Genomic DNA, 22,099 nt, shown 5'->3' with positions numbered 1-22,099 from the left:
CGACTATACGGCCTTTCACCCATCCTACGATAAATTTTATGTACGTGACTTCAAGTATATTTGTCACATAGGTTCGAACTTACTGAGCTCAACACCAAGTATAAGCATAGCACCTATTAGCCACGTACTCGAGACACTTACCCGATCCGCTGTCCACGATCGACTCAATAATGTCGCACACATAGTGTCCATAATGATTCACGAATATTTATTGAGCCCGCACACTCAGTGCTATATAATCAACTCGCACACTAGTGCTACGTAATCAAATCGCACACTTAGTGCCACATAGTCCATCTCGCACACTTAGTGCCGCATGGTCAATTCGCACACTTAGTGCATCATATTCATTTCGCACACTTAGTGCAACATAGTCAAATCGCACACTTAGTGCTGTACAATTTAATCCCGCGCACTTAGCGCCAATCTCATGGTCATAAATGGTTATCCCGCACGTTTAGTGCCGAGATCAACAACTCATTACATCTTACCTCTTCTCTTTCATTCAACAATTTCATCATCACATACGTACATGCATATATATATGTATATTTATTCATTCCAATCAGCATCAATACATACACATCATGACCATTTGAAATACTACCCACTACATGCTTAATGACTTACCTCGTGTTGGGTAAGACGGTTCCAACTCGGCTACTCGATAACCTTTTCTTTGCCTTGCTCGATTCACCTCCTTTAGCTCCTTGAGCTAAATCAATAATTTAACTAGTTTAACCATCTTGCTAACCATTCATACTTCAATTACACATGCATATGTATGTTTGTATATTCGGCAATGACAATGGTAATTTAACAACCCTTAGTTTAACTCATAATTGTTCATAACACATTTAAAGCATCCACTCCATTCCATCATTTTAAAGCACATACATTACTCAATATTATCCAAATTCACATTCGGCATTTTCACAAACACACATGCCGATTCATTCACTCATTTCTAATGTTAATTAAGAAATGTCGAATGTCACCAACTAAATGCATACACACTCACCCACATGTATAAAATCATCCACACCACCTATAGCTCATTCGGCCTTCACCGTTGCTAGCTTTTCCCATTCTTTTGTCGGTTATATATACATAGTCCTAAGGTAGTATCATGAATGGGCTTACATATATTTGTGTATATATATATATGGCCGAATATGCAAAGCTTAACTCAACATCACCTATGTTCCTAAGTGATGGCCGAATATGTATTCTATATCTATTCATCAACTATATTATTACCTTCAATTTATCTAGTCACACAATTTCATCTCATGAATACTTGACCCAAGTCTCTCAAAAATGAAACAACATCTAAAATGAACATCCCATTTTACCCCATATGGCCGATTACTACATTAGTTACCAAGCTAACAAATTCAACAATTTCAACCTCATTACAACTTCTACCTATCCAATATAACATGAACACAATCCTCCACCCCTAAATTAGATTCGGCAATCACTTAACCCATTTTAACCTCAACCTTCAAGTTAAAAGCAATTAACCACTCACCATATCCTACATTACTATCCATTTTAATGACATTACACATCTACTAAGAGTTTCAAGCTTCTTGGCCGAACTTCAACCTCAAAATCCTAAGTCCAATCTATAGGATGAGTAGAATTTAAACTAACCATCTCAAACATGCATAGATTTTCAAGAATCCTTCAATACATACCTCATTCTAGTTGCATGCATGGCCAAACCTCTTAGAAACCTTTCCCCTTGGCACCGAATTTTCAAGAGCTTCTTAATCAACTTGAAGATGACCAAATGCCTTAGCTTCACTTTCTTCTTTCTTTCCTTCTCAAGTCACGGCAATTGGGGGGGGAGAACATGGATGAGACAACTTTGTTCTCATCACCCCTCCCTTTTCATTTCTTTATTACTAACCCTTTATTATATTTTTTTCTCCCATAACACACTAACACAACATGTTTCCAACATGTTTCACCCCATAACATTTTGTCCACTCTCATGCTCATGGCCGGCCACTACTAAATGGGGGGGGGAAATTGACATGCAAGTCCCCCCTTTTTCTTACATGCACTAATAGATCCTTATGCTTTGACCTATCATATTTCAAAATTTTCTCACATAAGTCCTATTTACAAAAATTCACCTATAATTAATCAAAATTCAAATATGAAATTTTCACACATGCATATATACATATAATAAGCATCAAATATGACAGCTAATTATTTTTATGACTCGGTTTAGCGGTCCCGAAACCACTTCCCGACTAGGGTAAATTTTACGCATTGGCCCAAAGGGTTTGATACTCGAATTACGAGCTCAGTAGACTCAACAGGTAGAGTCTTACTGGTTGCTAAGGTTTCGCATACATATGAATGAGTAGAACCAGGGTCAATCAATGCAATCACATTAGTATCAAAGAGAGTGAAGGTACCAGTGATGACGTCGGGGGAGGATGCCTCCTCTCGTGCGCGAATGGCATATGCTCTAGCAGGAGCACGGTTCTCGGCGCGATCGGCCGTATCAGAAGCCCCCCTCTGACTACCACCCCTGCCTCCAAAAATTCTCGGTGGTCTACCTCTAGATGTCACTCCACTAGGTCTTACACCTTGAATCTTATTCTTCTCATCCAGCTCCGTGCAATCTCTAATGAGATGGTCCTTCGAACCGCACCCGTAACAGGCCCTGCCAGTAGACTTGCCCCAACATTCACCTAGGTGTCGTCTTCCACATTGGGGACATTCAGGTTTCTCGTGACGGTTATTGCCCACACTAGCTACCGAAGTAGCTCGGGAGCCCATCGATGGTCTTGCCCTGATGGAAATTCCCGCAGTCGCCCTCGACTTATTAATGTCCTCCTTGAACTTCTTTACAGCTGAGAACGGAGCTTTACCCGTCGATCTTTTACGATAATCCCTAGCTTCAAGTTCAGCCTTCCTCTTCTCCTTTCCAAGTTCCTCCGCCTTGCAGGCTCGTTCAACTAGTGTTACGAATTCCTTTATTTCCAAAATACCCATTAGTAGCTTTAAATCTTCATTCAATCCTTCCTCGAATCTTTTGCACATAGCAACCTCATCAGCTACACACTCCCGGGCATACCTACTAAGTCTTACGAATTCATGTTCGTATTCAGATACAGTCATACGGCCTTGCTTGAGTTCCAAGAACTCCTTACGCTTCTGGTCAATGAACCGTTGGCTAATAAATTTCTTCCGGAATTCCGTTTGAAAGAAGTCCCAAGTTACTCGCTCGTTCGGGACTATGGAAATCAAGGTCCTCCACCAATAGTAGGCTGAGTCTCGCAACAAAGATACAGCACATTTTAGACATTCGTCGGGTGTGCATGACAATTCATCGAACACCCGAATGGTGTTATCAAGCCAGAACTCGGCCCTTTCGGCATCATCAGTTACTATGGCCTTGAACTCCTCGGCCCCACGCTTCCTAATCAAGTCTACAGGTGGCTTACTCAGCCTCACAGGATCAGCGACTGATGGCATTACAGGCTCTTGGGGTGGATTATTCAAATTCGGGAATTGTTGGACAGCCGGGTTGGTTCGGGCATATTGCGCGACCCACTCATTCATCATGGTAAAGAAGGCTTGTTTAGCCCCCTCACCTTGATTATTCGCAGATGACTGAGGTTCAACAGGCGGCGTCCCTTGTGCAGGAGCAGCCGCTACGCTCTCAACGTCATCCGCTAGGGTTCTTTCCTCACCGGGATCCATTTACTAATCAAGACAAAAACATTTCCACCGTCAGAAGTCATCACCCTTTTAAACATTAACATTATGGCATGTATAGCTAGACTCATACGTGCTATGGTAGTCCTAGAACCGACTAAACCATAGCTCTGATACCAATAAAATGTAACACCCCGAACCCGAAACCGACACCGGAGTCGAACCCGAGGTGTTAACTGGCTTTAACCCCTTACAAAATTTATTTTCCAGACACTACCCAATCTGTGTACTAGTCGGCTTAAAAATCATATCTTGAGTTTCGTAACTCGAAAATCAGTTTCGTAATTTTTACCAGAAACTAGACTCATGTGCCCATCTATGTATTTTTTTCTAGAATTTTTGGTCGGGCCAATTAGTACAGTTTATTAGTCAAAGTCTCCCAAGTTGCAGGGGTCGACTACACTGACCTTTTCCCATTACGATTTGGATATCTCCCTGCACGGGACATCAATACTGATGCCGTTTATTTCTATGAAAACTAGACTCAGAGAGGAATCTGTACATATATGGTACGACCCCTAATTATCTCTGGTTAATTTATAATGAATTTCCAAAGTCGGAGCAGGGAATCCAGAAACCGTTCTGGCCCTGTCCCACAAAAATCTGATTATCTCTTAATATACTGCCCATATGATCTTTTCGTTACTACCTCATGAAAGCAGACTCATCGAGCTTCGATTACATAATTTATTCATCAATTAATTCCACTCCTACTATTTTTAGTGATTTTTCAATCTCATGACACTGCTGCTGCCAGCATCTGTTACGAAAGTAACTAGGTCCATTTCATGCCTACCCTTGATCCAACTCAATCGAACATTCGTGCCATTTTCGCATGGCTTAAAGTTTACATGCCATAATTCAAACACGACATACTAGCTTATACATGCCAAAATGATCTTCTAAGCACACTAAGAAGAGAATACCAAAACTTGCTATCCGGTGTGATGACTTCAACGACGGCCCGACCCCGCAAAAATAGATGAGTCCAAGCAACCTATAGTGGGTGACAAGGAAACATCGAGTGAGTTTATAACTCAGTAAGTCATAAGCAATGCACTACCATCTATCAACAACATTATCACAAGAGGAAACAAAATGGAGCGAGACAATTTACTCCATCCATACCGAACCATACCATAGTTCCTCCAACTTATCAATTCAATTTCATATCAATTCATGCATTCACATTCTATATACTCATCAATAGGACATTGAAGCAATTTCATAAATCGATTTATTTTCGTTACAACCAAACGACTATACGGCCTTTCACCCATCCTACGATAAATTTTATGTACGTGACTTCAAGTATATTTGTCACATAGGTTCGAACTTACTGAGCTCAACACCAAGTATAAGCATAGCACCTATTAGCCACGTACTCGAGACACTTACCCGATCCGCTGTCCACGATCGACTCAATAATGTCGCACACATAGTGTCCATAATGATTCACGAATATTTATTGAGCCCGCACACTCAGTGCTATATAATCAACTCGCACACTTAGTGCTACGTAATCAAATCGCACACTTAGTGCCACATAGTCCATCTCGCACACTTAGTGCCGCATGGTCAATTCGCACACTTAGTGCATCATATTCATTTCGCACACTTAGTGCAACATAGTCAAATCGCACACTTAGTGCTGTACAATTTAATCCCGCGCACTTAGCGCCAATCTCATGGTCATAAATGGTTATCCCGCACGTTTAGTGCCGAGATCAACAACTCATTACATCTTACCTCTTCTCTTTCATTCAACAATTTCATCATCACATACGTACATGCATATATATATGTATATTTATTCATTCCAATCAGCATCAATACATACACATCATGACCATTTGAAATACTACCCACTACATGCTTAATGACTTACCTCGTGTTGGGTAAGACGGTTCCAACTCGGCTACTCGATAACCTTTTCTTTGCCTTTGCTCGATTCACCTCCTTTAGCTCCTTGAGCTAAATCAATAATTTAACTAGTTTAACCATCTTGCTAACCATTCATACTTCAATTACACATGCATATGTATGTTTGTATATTCGGCAATGACAATGGTAATTTAACAACCCTTAGTTTAACTCATAATTGTTCATAACACATTTAAAGCATCCACTCCATTCCATCATTTTAAAGCACATACATTACTCAATATTATCCAAATTCACATTCGGCATTTTCACAAACACACATGCCGATTTCATTCACTCATTTCTAATGTTAATTAAGAAATGTCGAATGTCACCAACTAAATGGCATACACACTCACCCACATGTATAAAAATCATCCACACCACCTATAGCTCATTCGGCCTTCACCGTTGCTAGCTTTTCCCATTCTTTTGTCGGTTATATATACATAGTCCTAAGGTAGTATCATGAATGGGCTTACATATATTTGTGTATATATATATATGGCCGAATATGCAAAGCTTAACTCAACATCACCTATGTTCCTAAGTGATGGCCGAATATGTATTTCTATATCTATTCATCAACTATATTATTACCTTCAATTTATCTAGTCACACAATTTCATCTCATGAATACTTGACCCAAGTCTCTCAAAAATGAAACAACATCTAAAATGAACATCCCATTTTACCCCATATGGCCGATTACTACATTAGTTACCAAGCTAACAAATTCAACAATTTCAACCTCATTACAACTTCTACCTATCCAATATAACATGAACACAATCCTCCACCCCTAAATTAGATTCGGCAATCACTTAACCCATTTTAACCTCAACCTTCAAGTTAAAAGCAATTAACCACTCACCATATCCTACATTACTATCCATTTTAATGACATTACACATCTACTAAGAGTTTCAAGCTTCTTGGCCGAACTTCAACCTCAAAATCCTAAGTCCAATCTATAGGATGAGTAGAATTTAAACTAACCATCTCAAACATGCATAGATTTTCAAGAATCCTTCAATACATACCTCATTCTAGTTGCATGCATGGCCAAACCTCTTAGAAACCTTTCCCCTTGGCACCGAATTTTCAAGAGCTTCTTAATCAACTTGAAGATGACCAAATGCCTTAGCTTCACTTTCTTCTTTTCTTTCCTTCTCAAGTCACGGCAATTGGGGGGGGAGAACATGGATGAGACAACTTTGTTCTCATCACCCCTCCCTTTTCATTTCTTTATTACTAACCCTTTATTATATTTTTTTCTCCCATAACACACTAACACAACATGTTTCCAACATGTTTCACCCCATAACATTTTGTCCACTCTCATGCTCATGGCCGGCCACTACTAAATGGGGGGGGGAAATTGACATGCAAGTCCCCCCTTTTTCTTACATGCACTAATAGATCCTTATGCTTTGACCTATCATATTTCAAAATTTTCTCACATAAGTCCTATTTACAAAAATTCACCTATAATTAATCAAAATTCAAATATGAAATTTTCACACATGCATATATACATATAATAAGCATCAAATATGACAGCTAATTATTTTTATGACTCGGTTTAGCGGTCCCGAAACCACTTCCCGACTAGGGTAAATTTTGGGTTGTTACATTATTAATGAAATTGTGATTTGGAGGATGAAATAGTTAAACTAATAGATATATGATTGTGTACAATATTTGATATGATTTGTGTTTTTATGCCTATGAGCTTACTAAGCTTCAATAAGCTTACTTGTGTGTGTTTGATAATTTCTTTTGTAGATTGAATTAAAGAGAAGTTGGTAGATCAGATCAACACAACAGGGCACACTATTCAGATCAATTCCGGTAGTTTTTGTTTTATGTTTAAAGATTTATATGGCATGTATAGAGTTTGAATGAATTGAAGTAAAGATGTTATAAACTAGTTAACAATATTTGTACTAAAACAGTTTTTGGTAAGTAGCAGTAGTTTGACTTTGAAAAATCACTAAAAATAGTAGAAATGGAATTAAATAATGAATAAGTTATGGAATCGAATCTTGATGAGTCTATTTTCATATGGAAGAAGCAAAACAGGTATATGAGCTATATTTTATGAGATGTTTAAATTTTTGTGAAACAGGGCCAGAGCGATTTCTGGATACCCTGTTCTGACTTTGGAAATTCACCATAAATTTTACAAAGATAATTAGAAGTCATACTTTATATGTACAGATTCCTTATTGAGTCTAGTTTTATTAGAGACAAACGACATAGTCATTGAAGCTCTGTACAGAGAGATATCTGATTCGTAATACACAAAGGTCAGAGTAGTCAAACCCTAAAACAGGGGAGATTTTAACTAATAAACTGTACTAATTGGCTTGACCAAAAATTCTAGAAAAAAATTGGTAAGTAGATATATGAGTATAAATTCGGGGAAAATTTACGGATTTGGATTTCGAGTTTTATAACTCGAGATATGAATTATTTAGCAACTATGATGCAGTTGGACAGCTTGTCTGAAAAGTATGATATAAATTATCTGAATTTGGTTAAGTGCTCAAATAAGTTTAGTAGTGCCTTGTGCTCGACTCCGGTAACGGTCTCGGGTAAGGGGCGTTACACATCCTTTGTGGCACCAACATAAAAGTTCTCAACATGGGAAATTTAGTCACATTGGCCATCCCTCCAAGGTTAGTGTAGTGGACATCGGCCCCTAAGATTAACATAGTACTTCAATATTCGTACACCCAAATAAAGAAGGTGTGCATTACTCTTCTTCAAAGATATCAAAACCGAAAAACAAAAGCAGTTGGTTAGAAATCTGATTGGAAAATAAACTAGAAGAAAACTGACGAAAGCACACTAAGTTCAATTCCTAGGAAAGATTGGAGGGGTTACAAACAGTCCCGCTTAAAATCCAATCTCCTAGACAAAACTTTCCTCTAGTGTAATTTCGCATAACATCAAAATTTAGAAAACAGAAAGAAGCTATTTTTCTTTTGTTGTGTTCTTTGAAAAATGAAGAGAATAACATCCTATTTATACAATTTTTTGAAGAGCAAAATGGTAAAATAAAAATGTTAATTTTCAAAAATAGCAGAAGATTTTCCTCAACTGAAAATATTTTCTATAAGAGTCAGAGAATTTTCTGCAGTCAAAAATATTCTTTTACGTTACCAATACTTTATGAATTTTTAAATTTTTTATATGTTTAGATCTTTTTTTTTTATTTTTTCATAATTGTAGCTTAAAAATTTGGAAAAGTATCAAATTAAATATTTAACTATAGTCCAAGAGTTAAATTAAATATATTAACTCTTGAGTTAACTTGTCATGTCCTTTTAAGATTATAATAACTATTAAGAGATAAATAACCAAAATGTTATAATTTGATAACCTTCGGTGTATAAAATTTTATAGTTCAATCGAAAAAAATTTAACCATAAGTTCTTCTTTTTCTAATTTACCCTATATAAATAGATATTTAAGATAAATCAAATTGGTAAATTATATAATTAATTTTTTATTTATATAAAATTCAAAATTTTGATTATTTAATTAAATATTTAAGATAATATAAATATAAATATAGGGTTCAGCTTTTATTACACCTTATTTTTTTGTTCATTTATTTTTCGTCTATCATCGTCTTCCTCCTACCATCGTCCCTCTTCTCTCTCTCTCTCGTCTCTGCAAATCAGTTTTTTTTTCCTTCTCTTCTCATCTCAGTTCTCACCCACCGCCGTGTCCGTTGGTTTCTGCCGGATCTGACCTGTATCCCGTGTCGGATCGTATCGACACGGGTACTGCACCCCAAATTGCCGAGTCGCGGTAACGAAGGTCATATGCTTGTTATTAATGGGGAAAATAATGCGAAAATTTAGTAGCGCGATTGACTTTTGACGTGCTAATTTGTTTCTTTATTTCTAATGAATGCTTAATCAGTACTTATGAAATTTTCTTTTGTTCAATTAAAAATAAAACATTATTTTTTGCCTCCTTTGAAGGTTCATTGTTTTCCTCGATTACAGGTTTTTGTGTGGTCAGAGGAAAATGGGAAGCACCAGTGCTGATAAAGTTCCCAGTGATACAGAAATGGAAGGTTCTGAGGCCACAATAGAAATAAAAATAAAAACATTGGACTCTCAGACTTATACTTTGAGAGTGGATAAACAGGTAAGTTACTCTCAGTTTGTTTTGTCATGAATTAACCCAAGGTCTGATATTGTGCTGTTGTAAGATGTTGTTCAGTTCACCAATTACAATTGGTTAATGCATATTTACTTATAAGTTTTTCTGACCAGCACCTTTTTCTGTTTTTTTTTTATTTTGTGACAAATCTTGGACTTTGCATAGAATCTTTTCTTCATTTCTTGAAGAATTGGAATTGTTAATGTAAAAATGTTGTCTAATTTTGCTAGTAGCAGTTCACAAAAACTTTGATATGATAGCTTCCTATGGTTACCATGACTTTTCATGGGTAGTTGAGGTTTTCTAATCTTTAACCTTTTAACTTCCTTCTGACTGACTTGCCACTTATACTAGCATATTTGTTCTAAATTTTATAGGGGGAATTCTTTAACCGTTGTGCTTTGCGTTTTTGTTCATTGTCTTTGTATACTTTACAGATGCCAGTTCCTGCACTAAAAGAACAGATTGCTTCTGTAACTGGTGTGTTGTCAGAGCAACAACGGCTAATCTGTCGTGGAAAAGTTCTAAAAGATGATCAGCTCCTTTCCGCATACCGTATCCATTTTCTTTTCAATATTCATGCTGATTTGTAAAGTAGCTACCAGATTTTATTAATTTTCTCAGGTGTAAAGTTGTTCCATTGTATTTATTGCTGCTATTTTTTCTTGTGCAGCAAGTCCCTCTCGTTGGGACCTAAAAGAAATTTTCCAAATGCTAGTTCAGTTCAGCCTTACACAGATAAGGGGTGGAAGAAGTACTGATTAATATTCTATAGGGGGTGGAAGAATTCTGCCAAAGAGGAATTTGGTTTGGTTTTGGAGTCTGCTGATCTCCTGAAAGTATTAAAGACGCATTGTAACATCTCCGCTATCCTCTGAAAGTATTAAAGACACATTGTAACATCTTAACTAGATTAAGGTTTTTGAGATAGTCCTTCAGTTCGGTTTTGTTTTGGACTCCATTGATCTCTTTTAAGCATGACAAATTGCAGCATCATCACTAGATAAAGGTTCATTAGGAAGGGCTTCAGTTTAGTTTTGTTTTGGACTCCACTGATCCCTTGAAAGCATTAAAAGACAGATTGCAGCATCTTCACTAGATATAAATAAATGTTGAAGAGGGAGTGCAAAGAGAAGTGAAGTTATAGAGTCATATGGTGAGCTCATCATGTCCAACAAGAACTTATGAAGACATTTAGATCTTCTCCTAGTTGTGTTCTTGTGGGACAAAGCCTCATTGGAAAGTTTATGAAGGACAACTAAGTGAAGAAAGAGGTAGGTTTGAAGAAGAAGATGGTAAGCTGAGTTTAAGAGGAATGGTGAACTTAATTGAGATCATCTTCTCCTAGTTTTCGTCACATGAACCTTTCTTCATTTAGATCTTCAAATCCACCTTAGATCTTCAAACCAGCCTTTTCTTCACTTAGTTGTCCTTCCAAACATGAACCTTTCAAACATGAACTCTCTAGCGAGGCTGAGTCTCCTAAGAACCTAAATGGGGAAGATCTGAATGTCTTCGTATGAACATGGTGGGCTAACCATATGACTTTGTAAGTTCAGTTCTCCTTTCTGCTCTTTCTCATGAATCTTTATCTAGTGAAAATGTTGAAATGTGTTTTTTTAATACTTTCAAAGGATCAGTTGAGTCCAAAACAAAACCAAGTTAAAGTACTTCCTCGTGATCTATTTAGTGAAGATACTGCGATGCGCCTTTTATGCTTTCAAGGGATCAGCAGAGTCCAAAACAAAACCACACTGAAGCGCTTCCTTATGAACCTTTATCTAGTGAAGATGTGATGTGTCTTTTAATGTTTTCAAAGGATTAGTGGAGTCCAAAACCAAACCAAACTGAAGCACTTCCTCTTGAACCTTAATTTAGTGAAGATGCAGTGACGTGTCTTTTAATGATTTCAATGGATCAACAGGGTCCCAAACTAAAGCACTTTCTTTTGAACCATTATCTCGTGCAAATGTTGCGATGTGTCTTTTAATGTTAGGGAAGGGAAGGGTGGAATGGGTCATCTGACGGTGGAAATTTTCTTCAATTGCAGTACTTAATACTTACAATGTAACTAAATATTAATTGGTTTTATATGGATGACTTTCTTATGCCTGCTATTTATTGGTTGCTGAATAGAAATTGGATTGCATTATGGAATTTTCTTTCATCTTTATCTGTTTCAAAGTTGGAATATGAGTCAAGATTCTTAACTTGAGATAGATGTCGAGGATGGCCACACCTTGCACCTGGTGGTCAGGCAGCCAGTTCCACCATCATCTGATGGCTCACCATATCATTCAGGTTTTGCTGCACTTTACGATCCATTATCACCTTTTTTTTTTGTACAAACATGGCATAAGCTCATGTTTTTCATTGGGGGGGGGGGAGAGGATGATTAAAATTTGTGTGGGCTTTAGGCTCCAGTTTATAAGGAAAAGCCTTTTGTCATTTGCTAGTAGCTTTAAATTTGATAATTTGCTGGTATTGGCCCTAGTTAATGCTTGATAGGTGTGAAGTGCCTGAATGCCTTAGAAAATTTAGTTTTGGTTCATTGTTTGCCACATGTTTGAAACGAAGTATTGGCCAATAAACGGTTATATGTTCATTATTATTGTCTGTTGGTATAAATATGGTTTTGCAAATAAGCATGCCTCTTTTCATGCATACCCCCAACATGTTTTCCTTTCTTATGAAGACTTTTAACACTAGTAGCTGCAAAAACTAAAATTAGATCATTTTGACCTTGTGATATGGACACTTTAATTGCAATAGGAGTTTTTAGTTTTATTTATTTATTATATATCAGGTTTTACTAAGAGTTTTAGTTTTACTTATCTATTATATTAAGTTTTTATTTCCTTCATAAACTCTAAGTTAGGAATTCTATTTTATGTCAATTAGGACTCTTTCTTTTGTCATTAACAGTCTATAAAAGGCTGTCAATATGAAATAAAGAGGTAAGCAATTATTCTATCAAAAGAAACGTTATTTTGAGAGGGGGTTCAGTCAAGGACGAATCTGCCTTTTGAGTAACCATAGGTCGAAGCAAGAATTCTTTCTCGTCTAAACCTGTGACTAGATCCTACGCCAAGGCGCATAACAACTTGGTATCGGAGCCAGCTGTCATGGGTGACGAAAAAACTTTGACAGCCAAGTTGGAGGCATTCATGGAACAAATGGCTACAAGGCAACAAGCGTTAGAGGAACAGGTGGCGATGTTATCTCTTTCGGTCCAAAAGACAACGAAAGGGAATTCAGAAAAAAATAATGAAGAAAAATGCAGCAGTGGAGGCAAGAAAAGAAATTCAGATTCGCAACACGGTGGGGCATGGTGCCACGATACTCTAAGATGGAATTTCCCACTTATGATGGGGTTGGAGATCCTTTAGGATGGTTAAAAAGATGCGAAAATTTTTTTGGCAATCAACAGACCAACGAAGAAGACAAAGTCGGCCTAGCTTCATTCCATCTTTTAGGAGAGGCACAATTATGGTTTGATCAAATCGAAAATGAGGAGGCAAATCTGGATTGGGAACGCTTTAGAGAGTGTTGTCATATCAGGTTTGAGCCACCTATGAGTAATAACCCCTTGGGGGAACTTGCAAGCTTGAGACAAACTGGGACGGTAGAAGAATATCAACGCCAATTTCAATCACTACTCGCTAGGACTACTGATCTTAAACCTCGACAACAAGTAAACTTTTTTACTGTTGGATTGGTAGAAGAACTTAGAATTGATATTGAGATGCAACAACCGGGAAACCTTGGAGTTGCAATGAATATGGCTCGAGCTTTGGAACGTAAACAAAAAGTCTCTTCCAAGATGTTACCTCAAACCAATCTAAACTGGTCAACTTCCCAAAACACTGACAATAATTCAATCATTCCAACAACTCAGAACATTGCAAAGGGAGGGGGACAAACAATAGAACCAACAGGGAACAACGGCAAAATAGGTTCTTCTACACCATTTATTAAGAGATTGACACGGATAGAAATGGCGGAAAGAAGGGCTAAAGGGCTGTGTTATAATTGTGACGAGTCTTATTTCATGAGACACAAATGTAAAAGGTTATTTTGGATAGAAGTACCAGATGTTGAAGGCAAGCAAGATGCTGATGAGATAGATGATTTTGGATACGTTCTGAAGTTTATTTTGAATTTGAGCTTGAGGACAAGCTCAATTCCGAGAAGGGGAGTAATGATATGGACACTTTAATTGCAATAGGAGTTTTTAGTTTTATTTATTTATTATATATCAGGTTTTACTAAGAGTTTTAGTTTTACTTATCTATTATATTAGGTTTTTATTTCCTTCATAAACTCTAAGTTAGGAATTCTATTTATGTCAATTAGGACTCTTTCTTTTGTCATTAACAGTCTATAAAAGGCTGTCAATATGAAATAAAGAGGTAAGCAATTATTCTATCAAAAGAAACTTTATTTTGAGAGGGGGTTCAGTCAAGGACGAGTCTACCTTTTGAGTAACCATATGTCGAAGCAAGAATTCTTTCTCGATCTGTGACTAGATCCTACGTCAAGACGCATAACACCTTGATTTGACAAGTGCATGACCTCATGCAAAAGCATTTTGAGATGTGCTTCGACAGATATTAAAAGAAAATGTGTATACGACGCCTACCCACCATCTTGCTTCCTTAAGAGATAATGTCAAACAAGTAGAATCTAAACCGAAAATGTTGCCTTTGTGGTAGATGTAATCATATAACCTGGTTGGAAGATAATTTTGATCCAATTTCCGACAGTTCTGCCGTGAAGCAATAAAGTTCCATGAAATAAGATGAAGCCATTTTTTTGTGTATCTTTTTGAGGTTTTGAGGCTTGAGAGTGTTAGTGAATAAAGAATGCATTTCCAACTGTTATGCTGTTCAGAGATAAAATTGTGGTAGCTGATGTTGAATGATACCAGATGGTGGCCAATGTCATTCTTATCATTTGAGTAACCAAAGAACAATTCTTGCACAAGCATTATTTCTTTTATGTTCAGTGTAAACCCTCGATCTACTTGTAATAGATATTAGATGATAATTTGGTTTTGTAATATTAGTTTAATATGAATTGCTTATGTTTCTGAAAAGGGAGAAAAGTTGGTTAAGATTGTTATTAATACGTAGTATTACTTTTTGCAGCAAATGATCCCTCGTCAGATACAAGTCGTGGTCATAGTAATCATGCCCCAAGTTTTGTAATAGAGACTTTTAATGTGCCTGATCAAGGGGATGGGGTTCCTCCTGAAATCAGTCGGGTAATTTTGGAATTGGATGTAAAATGGAGAATATTTCTACAGGGAAATATATATTATGACAATTTTTTAAATTTTAATTTGTTTCTTTCCTTCTCAGCAGATTGTTTCTGCTGTTCTTGGCTCTTTTGGATTCGCAAATATGGCAAGTGGAAATACTGGGAGTGATGCCAGGGTGAGTTAATTTTTCAGTATTATGTAACGACAGTTATTTTGACGTTTGAGCTAATGCTTGTCTGAAATATGACGAGGGTATTTGTGTAAGCTTTCTATGCTTTGGCACACAACAAGTAACTTAAAAATGGGATCCAAAACAGTCAACTATTCAAAATTCTTAATTTTCAGGGTCCATTTGTAGGTCATGTCTTAACAAGATGGAATGTTGACAATCTCCTAGAGATCATGGGAAATATTGAGTTTTGTTTTTCTATAATCCAAAGGTTTTAATGTGCTTTAATATCTGTATCGTTGTTTATTTGTTCCTAAATTCATATGATTTTCTTGGGAATTGATGGATACCTAAGGATCATGGTTCACAAAGACAGGAAAGAACGTCTGGTGGTAGTGGCATGCCAGATTCATCGCAGGCTCAAACTGAGCAAGCCAGCATGACAAGTCAATCAGATAGAGCCCATAGTGCTTTTGGACTTCCAGCGGCGGTTTCCTTGGGGCCTATGCACCCTCCTGTGAGTTCGGAATTCGTTAACTTTCTTGCTAATTTGTCTGTCTCCTTGTATGTCCCAAGTGGATTTGTTCGTGAAATAAATCTTATGGAATACCTATTTTTGGGCTTTAAGTTATATGCTTAATTTTCTTCACGTTTGTAGGTAATTCCTGATTCTTTGGCTACATTGTCCCAATATCTTAGTCATATACGGAACGAATTTGATGCCCTTGGTTAGTTTTTCTTTGATAAAGAAGTAGTTATATTATCTCTGTCAGCTACAATAAAGAATAATGGTTCATTGATGATTTGCAACTCATCTGAATGCCAGGTAGAGTTGGCGGAAATGATTCTCAGACAACTCCCATGAGTAGGACTGGATCTAGAGATTCTAATTCTGCGTCAAATTCAGGAACTGGACGTGAAGGTCTTCCTACACCTGCATCTTTGGCGGAAGTGTTACTCTCTACCAGGCAAATGCTCATTGAACAAGCTGGAGAAAGTGTACAAGTGTGTCCCTAACTACCTTTTTAGTTTCTTTCTAAAAGCTGCATGTTAATGTAACAACTTGTCTTGTTGATGGAGATGTGAATACATCTTCTGGTGGAAAAGAAAGATAGAAAAAGGGGGGGGGGAGGCGGAGTTGTCATGACTTGATTTTTTTTTCTTATGAGTTCTCAATTTTTTGTTTTATTATGCTGACGGACAGCAACTTGCAAGGCAACTGGAGGATCAAGTAAATGTGACTGACCCCTCAGCACGGCTGATTGCACAGACCAATGCATTGAGAACCGGAGCTTTACTGCACAACCTAGGCTCACTTTTACTTGAGCTTGGTCGTACAACCATGACACTACGCTTAGGTCAAACACCAGTAAGATAGTTTCATTCTGCATCTACAACATTTTCACTCCTTTTGACATAATTTGTGTTCTTTGTAGTTATAACTGCTCACGTGTTTCTTTCTTTTTTCTCTTCTTTTTTCAGTCTGAAGCTGTTGTTAATGCTGGCCCTGCAGTTTTCATATCCCCTTCTGGTCCAAACCCTCTCATGGTTCAGGCAATGTTCTAACAGCTTAATCGAACCCTCTTATTTGATGTCAATGCTTTTTGGTTTATGCTGATTGATCAGTATGTTTTTAGGCTCTTCCTTTTCAACCGGGAACTAGCTTTGGTGCCATCCCTGTGGGAACTGTCCAGCCTGGATCTGGTTTGGTTAATGGACTTGGGACAGGGTTTGTTCCTAGGCGTATTGACATACAAATACGAAGAGGTATGGAATACCTAGCTATATTCTGTGTTTTGATGTGTATTATGTATTGGACCAGAGACTGATGGTGTATACCATAAGGTTCATCAATGGCAACACCGAATACTCGAGAGGAACATCCCCCAAGCCAATCAGGTCAAAGCAACCAATCAGTGGGTTCTCACAGTGAGAATCGTAGCAGTCAAACAACTTCAAGGGTCTCAGATACGCCATCTTTTGCTGGAGAATCAGGAGTGCGGGTGGTTCCTATTAGGACCATGGTTGCTGCTGTACCTGCTCCATTGGGTCGCCTACCTTCAGAGTCTTCTGGTAATTCTGTGGGAGTATACTACCCATTGCTTGGAAGATTACAGAACATAGCTCCTGGACACGTGAGTGGTGAACGGGGACCTCAAGCATCTGGTGAGCATCCATCTTCTGGTGCTCAACCTGAGCAGCTTCGTATTCCTGAATCTGCAGTGCAACATCAAAGTTCAGAAGAGTCTGCAAGAGATGGTAATATGATAAATCCAATACTTTGCCATACTAGTGACATTGTATGTTCTCGTATGGATAAAAACTATATTATGAACTTTTTGCAAAACATGGTAGAATTTTTCATTGTTATTGATGCTGTTGGAATTTGTTGTTCAATGCCACTCCCTTGTACCCAATTGCCATTCCCGTGTGGAAATTGGGTTTTTCCTTTTTTTCATAGTGTTACTGTTTCCTTGGTGCTGTCAGCAAGTTGTTTGTTATTCCTTTTTTTGCCCTTTTTCTCGCATTTATAGTTTTTAAATTTCTTACTATTAGGTCCAAGAGGGGGTGAATTAGGATTTTAAGAACCTTTTTTAAAATAAAAGAGAAGGGAAGAAAAGCTTTGACAATTCAATTTATAGAGGTTCGGCACCAATTGCTTATCTCCACTTCATTAGTATACCCCAACTGAGGATTTTCTAATTTATTACTTTGAATTGTACCTTTCAAGGAAAAGGTATAAACCCTTTACAATCCCTATTTGTTTTTTTAGGTAAGATAGAACCTTCACATATAAACCTCTAAGAAGGTAGGTGTTCACAGATTTGGCTCGCTAGAACTATGTGCAAGAGAATAAGAAGAAATAAAGAATTAAATACTATTCTCTTGATGTGGATGCTTGGATGTTCTCTTATGTCTTGAAGTGATGAAGAGTATTTATATCAAAGAACTCTTTTCTAGCTGTTGCAATGTAATAGTTTGAGTTGAAAAAGTGCGACTGCAACTTAGTGTCTATACCTACTAAGAGGATATTGATATTTCCTTCAAAAAGTAGCAGTTAGTTTCCGCTGTAACACCCTAGGTATCTATATTTTTAGGCATGTATTGGTACCTCTAGAGCATATATCTATACCTCATGAACAAGTATTGACCTTTCTATTTTGTTCCATGGCTACTGATTTGCCATGTATTGATACCCACACTCCTAGTATCAATACTTAGCCACTAAGTTGCTTTAAAAACACTTTAAAACAACAACTTGTTATTAACTCAAAAACATTTGGTATAAGATAAAACACCTTTAGATTTAGATCACCTTTTTTAATATTTTAAGGCTTTGAAAATGTTTAAAGATATTTTCAATAATATTTTCACTAAATAACTTAGTAATAAATTTTATCTTAAATATTGTTATATCAAAAGCTTGAGACATCAAAGCTAGCACTTACTTTGGAAAAGTGTTCATTTGCCTCCCAAATTTCCCTTTAAGGTATGCAAAAGTGCTGTTTTGAGAATATATACCTTCTAGCAGCCTTTTAACTTGGGAAACTCTTTCTGCTTTTCCTTTCTCACGTTTTGGGACACACTTCATTAATATTAGCATGCACATTCTATGCTGCTCTTCATCTTTTGTTAGTTTCTGCAGTTTGGAAATTTCCATGTGAATTGACCAAAAAAGTTAAAAGCCAAAAGGGGAAAAATGACAACGGAAAAGGAAAGGTGAAGTGTACCAGGAGGCTTACCTTTCAAGAATTGACCATCAAGCTGCTTCCTGCTGCAGGTTCATTACCGAATGCTAATTCAAGACAACAGGAGCGTCCTAATACACGCAGTGTCAATATCAGCATTCTAGCAGCTGGCAGAACTCAAAACAACCAAGACTCAGAGAGACAAAGTCCTAGTAATGTTCTTCAGTTTCTAAGGTCAATTTTCCCTGGTGGTGAAATTCAGGTAGAGGAAGCGAGTTCACAAGGAACAGCTAGAGATTCTGTCCGAGGGCAAGCAGAAGCATCCAATGATGCTCCAGCAGCTGAGACAAGTATTACTAATCAAGGGGTGTTTTTATCTAATTTGCTTCATCAGATCATGCCATACATATCTCAGCATGCGGGTTCACAACGAAGTACTCCTGAAGAAGCAACTACTTCTGCCCCGGTAAGCATGCTTCTTGTCCTCAGTTATTTTCGTAGTGGTTGATATGGGTCTGGTTTAAACCATGGATTGCTTGTTTGATTGAGGTCTTGCTAATTCTTTCCTTGCTCAAATATGGATGAAAAGTTAATGAAAGTATAGCCATTGGGATAAAACATAATGTTAAAGTGAACAATCATGATGCCAAATACTGCTGCATTTGCAGGCTGACCTCTCTAGTACCGGGAATTCACGCAGACCAAATGACACTGAACAAAATCCACCGAACTCGAAACGTCAGAAGGTACTGGTTTAATTACTTCTGATGTCTATTCCATCTTTTTCCTTTTATCATATTCCCTGCTACTGATAAACTTTTTCCATGTCTCACTTAAAATTATTGACAAAACCCTAAACCCTAGTAATAATATATGGAGGTTGTGGTCCATGAAATTACGTGTATAGTATTGCATATCGGCACATAAGAAGCTAGTTAAGGCAGGTCTAGTTGTGCAAGAAAGGTTAGCTTGACTAGACCTGCCTTAGCTTTCAAGAATTCATACAATTTTCAAGGTTAATACTAAATTTGCTGCGAACTAGTTTAGTCTTTAGATGAATTTCAGTTATTTCTTTCAAGGAGTCAAAGGATGTACGAACTTGTGTGCTTAGAATCTGAGCTTGGTCTAAATTTATGGTTCCTAAGCAAATACTGTTTGAAAACTTTATTCCATTATGGAAAAGGGTGCATTGGTTGCATTTGTGATGTAGTCACAGGTCTTGAGACACATTTTAGTCTGATACCAGATGTTTAGAATTTGTCAATCATATACCAAGGAAATCACTCTTTTTGTTTGCAGATGGAGTAACTTATCAAGAGGGCGATTTACTGAAGCTTCCCGTGGTTATGAAAAGTCGTAATTGCTGATTTGAGAACTTTCTTGGTATATGAACAGCGGCATGACTTATATGTTAAAATGTGGTAATATCATGGTCCTTTTTATTGCAAAAATGAGATGACATTCTATAATTTATATTATAGGGGAAATTTGTAGTCACAAATTTTTTTGGTTTTTGACTTTAATAACATAGTAGTAATGTTGTTTTATTGAACTGCCACTTTACCTTGTGTCTAGTCCCATCTATCATCTACCTTCACTTGAGCATTAATGGCTTTCGCCTTCTCCATTCCTTGTATATTTTGGTACATCCAGTTTGCATACAAGTAGCATGTGTTGGTCAGTTTAATTTAAATAAAACTTGGAATATCAATAACTCAAATCTTAATTCTAAAATTGTGTTTGTTGAGGTTGGAAGATTCTCATTCCTTTTGAAATCTTGAAGAATGAATTAATTCTATGCTGTTTTCTCTTTGGTTAAAATATGTTATCAGTTCTTGTACTTTTTGAATATTTAGAATTTAACTTTTATACATTTATTTTTGAGAATTTAGTCTTTTCAAATTTCAAACACCATTAACACGGTTAAATTTTCTTGATAAATTCAATTTCATTATAATACCAATTTTTTGCAAAAAAAAAAAGAGCATAAATTGTAAAAAAAAAGTGCAGAGATTAAATTTTTAGAAATAAAAGTACAGGGGTTAAATTTTAAATTTTTAAAAAAGCATAGGGACTTTTAAGAATCTTATTTTTAGGTTTAGTTTCATTTTTTCTTGATTTTTAGGACAAGTTGGTTAATTTGATTGTGTTCTGTTGCAACAAGAAGATGTCTTAAAATATCGTTGTGGCTAGTTGTACCGAGTGTTTAAAAGAGTCTTCGATTAATGGGAATCTTGTTAAAATCGGTAGCCTACATCTAGTATTGCTGATTTCTTCATCTATTAATTTTCAAAGTATTTTGATATAGTAATTATTCTTAATTAAATTAGATTTTAATTCCTTGATTAAATAATTAAAAATTAATTTGATAATCTTTAAAATAATTTCAAGTGTTACAAGTACTTAAAAAAAGTTTTAAAAAACTGTCTTTGTTTATTACAAGTGCTTTTAACTAATCCCAATATGGTTTGTTTTCTAAATCATTTTAACGTTAAGTATTGATAACTTTTTCAATCTGTTTTAAACAATGTTTTTTAGGTGGGTTAAGTGTCAATACCCAAATATTAATACCTGACCTAAGTATCAATACCTTTAATAAGATATCGATACATTGGTAAATTAATAGCCACAACACAATCTAGAAAGGCATGTATCACTACTTGTTCTTGACTCTTAAGATAACTTTTGCTTGAGGTATCAATACCACCTTATGGGCATCAATATCATTGCTTGCAAATTATTTTAAATGTGCGAATTTAATGCTTCTAATAGCTAGGAACTCCTTCCGATAAACTCAGATTAATAATAAGGTATAAATATGTTCTTGCTACACAAGAAACAAATTCTCAAGCATTAAAGAGTTGGGGAGTTGGGTTGAATTTTTATTTTTTGTTAAGTGTTTATTTATAATTGAAGTGCCTAATATTGAAAACCAAGACCTATGATTTATTGTTTGTTGTATTATATGAAGTTTGTTACTTGAATTTGTTTAAAAATACTTAGATTCTGTTCCTTAAGTTGGTACATCTATTTTAACATTGTTAGTTTGTATTAATATGACATTGATAGCCAACCAGGTAGTGACACGTGGTAATTTCTCAGTATGTAATGTGACGAGCATAA

General features: G+C 36.5%; 1 protein-coding gene across 10 annotated transcripts; it reads left to right on the top strand.

Moving 5' to 3' along the window:
* Nucleotides 1-9,268: 9,268 nt before the first annotated feature.
* Nucleotides 9,269-20,523, top strand: LOC107962543 (ubiquitin-like domain-containing protein CIP73). 10 transcript variants are annotated; one of them, XM_016898976.2, is made up of 16 exons: nt 9,269-9,504; nt 9,696-9,840; nt 10,293-10,410; nt 12,076-12,156; nt 15,006-15,121; nt 15,222-15,293; nt 15,664-15,804; nt 15,946-16,015; nt 16,114-16,292; nt 16,492-16,656; nt 16,770-16,841; nt 16,925-17,054; nt 17,133-17,546; nt 19,069-19,442; nt 19,645-19,722; nt 20,276-20,523. In XM_016898976.2, exons 2-16 carry the CDS (start codon nt 9,718-9,720, stop codon nt 20,282-20,284), a joined length of 2,142 nt encoding a protein of 713 aa, XP_016754465.1. In that variant the 5' UTR covers nt 9,269-9,504; nt 9,696-9,717; the 3' UTR covers nt 20,285-20,523. The 10 variants fall into 10 exon arrangements, with proteins under 10 accessions (XP_016754465.1, XP_040971003.1, XP_040970999.1 ...); XM_041115069.1 differs by having other exon boundaries at nt 18,925-19,442; XM_041115065.1 differs by having other exon boundaries at nt 9,272-9,504; nt 15,219-15,293; nt 15,643-15,804; nt 18,925-19,442.
* The last annotated feature ends 1,576 nt before the right edge of the window (nt 20,524-22,099 follow it).

Source organism: Gossypium hirsutum, chromosome A06 (assembly GCF_007990345.1).
Source record: "Gossypium hirsutum isolate 1008001.06 chromosome A06, Gossypium_hirsutum_v2.1, whole genome shotgun sequence".
NCBI lineage: Eukaryota > Viridiplantae > Streptophyta > Magnoliopsida > Malvales > Malvaceae > Gossypium > Gossypium hirsutum.
This window is presented reverse-complemented; position numbering and strand designations above follow the sequence as displayed.

Bases quoted from the DNA above. Each gene is read 5' to 3' on its own strand.
- LOC107962543 (XM_041115065.1), top strand. From the start codon at position 9,718: ATGGGAAGCACCAGTGCTGATAAAGTTCCCAGTGATACAGAAATGGAA. The intron at 9,841-10,292 runs GTAAGTTACTCT...TATACTTTACAG, and splicing joins CTTTGAGAGTGGATAAACAG to ATGCCAGTTCCTGCACTAAA. The intron at 10,411-12,075 runs GTATCCATTTTC...AACTTGAGATAG, and splicing joins TCAGCTCCTTTCCGCATACC to ATGTCGAGGATGGCCACACC.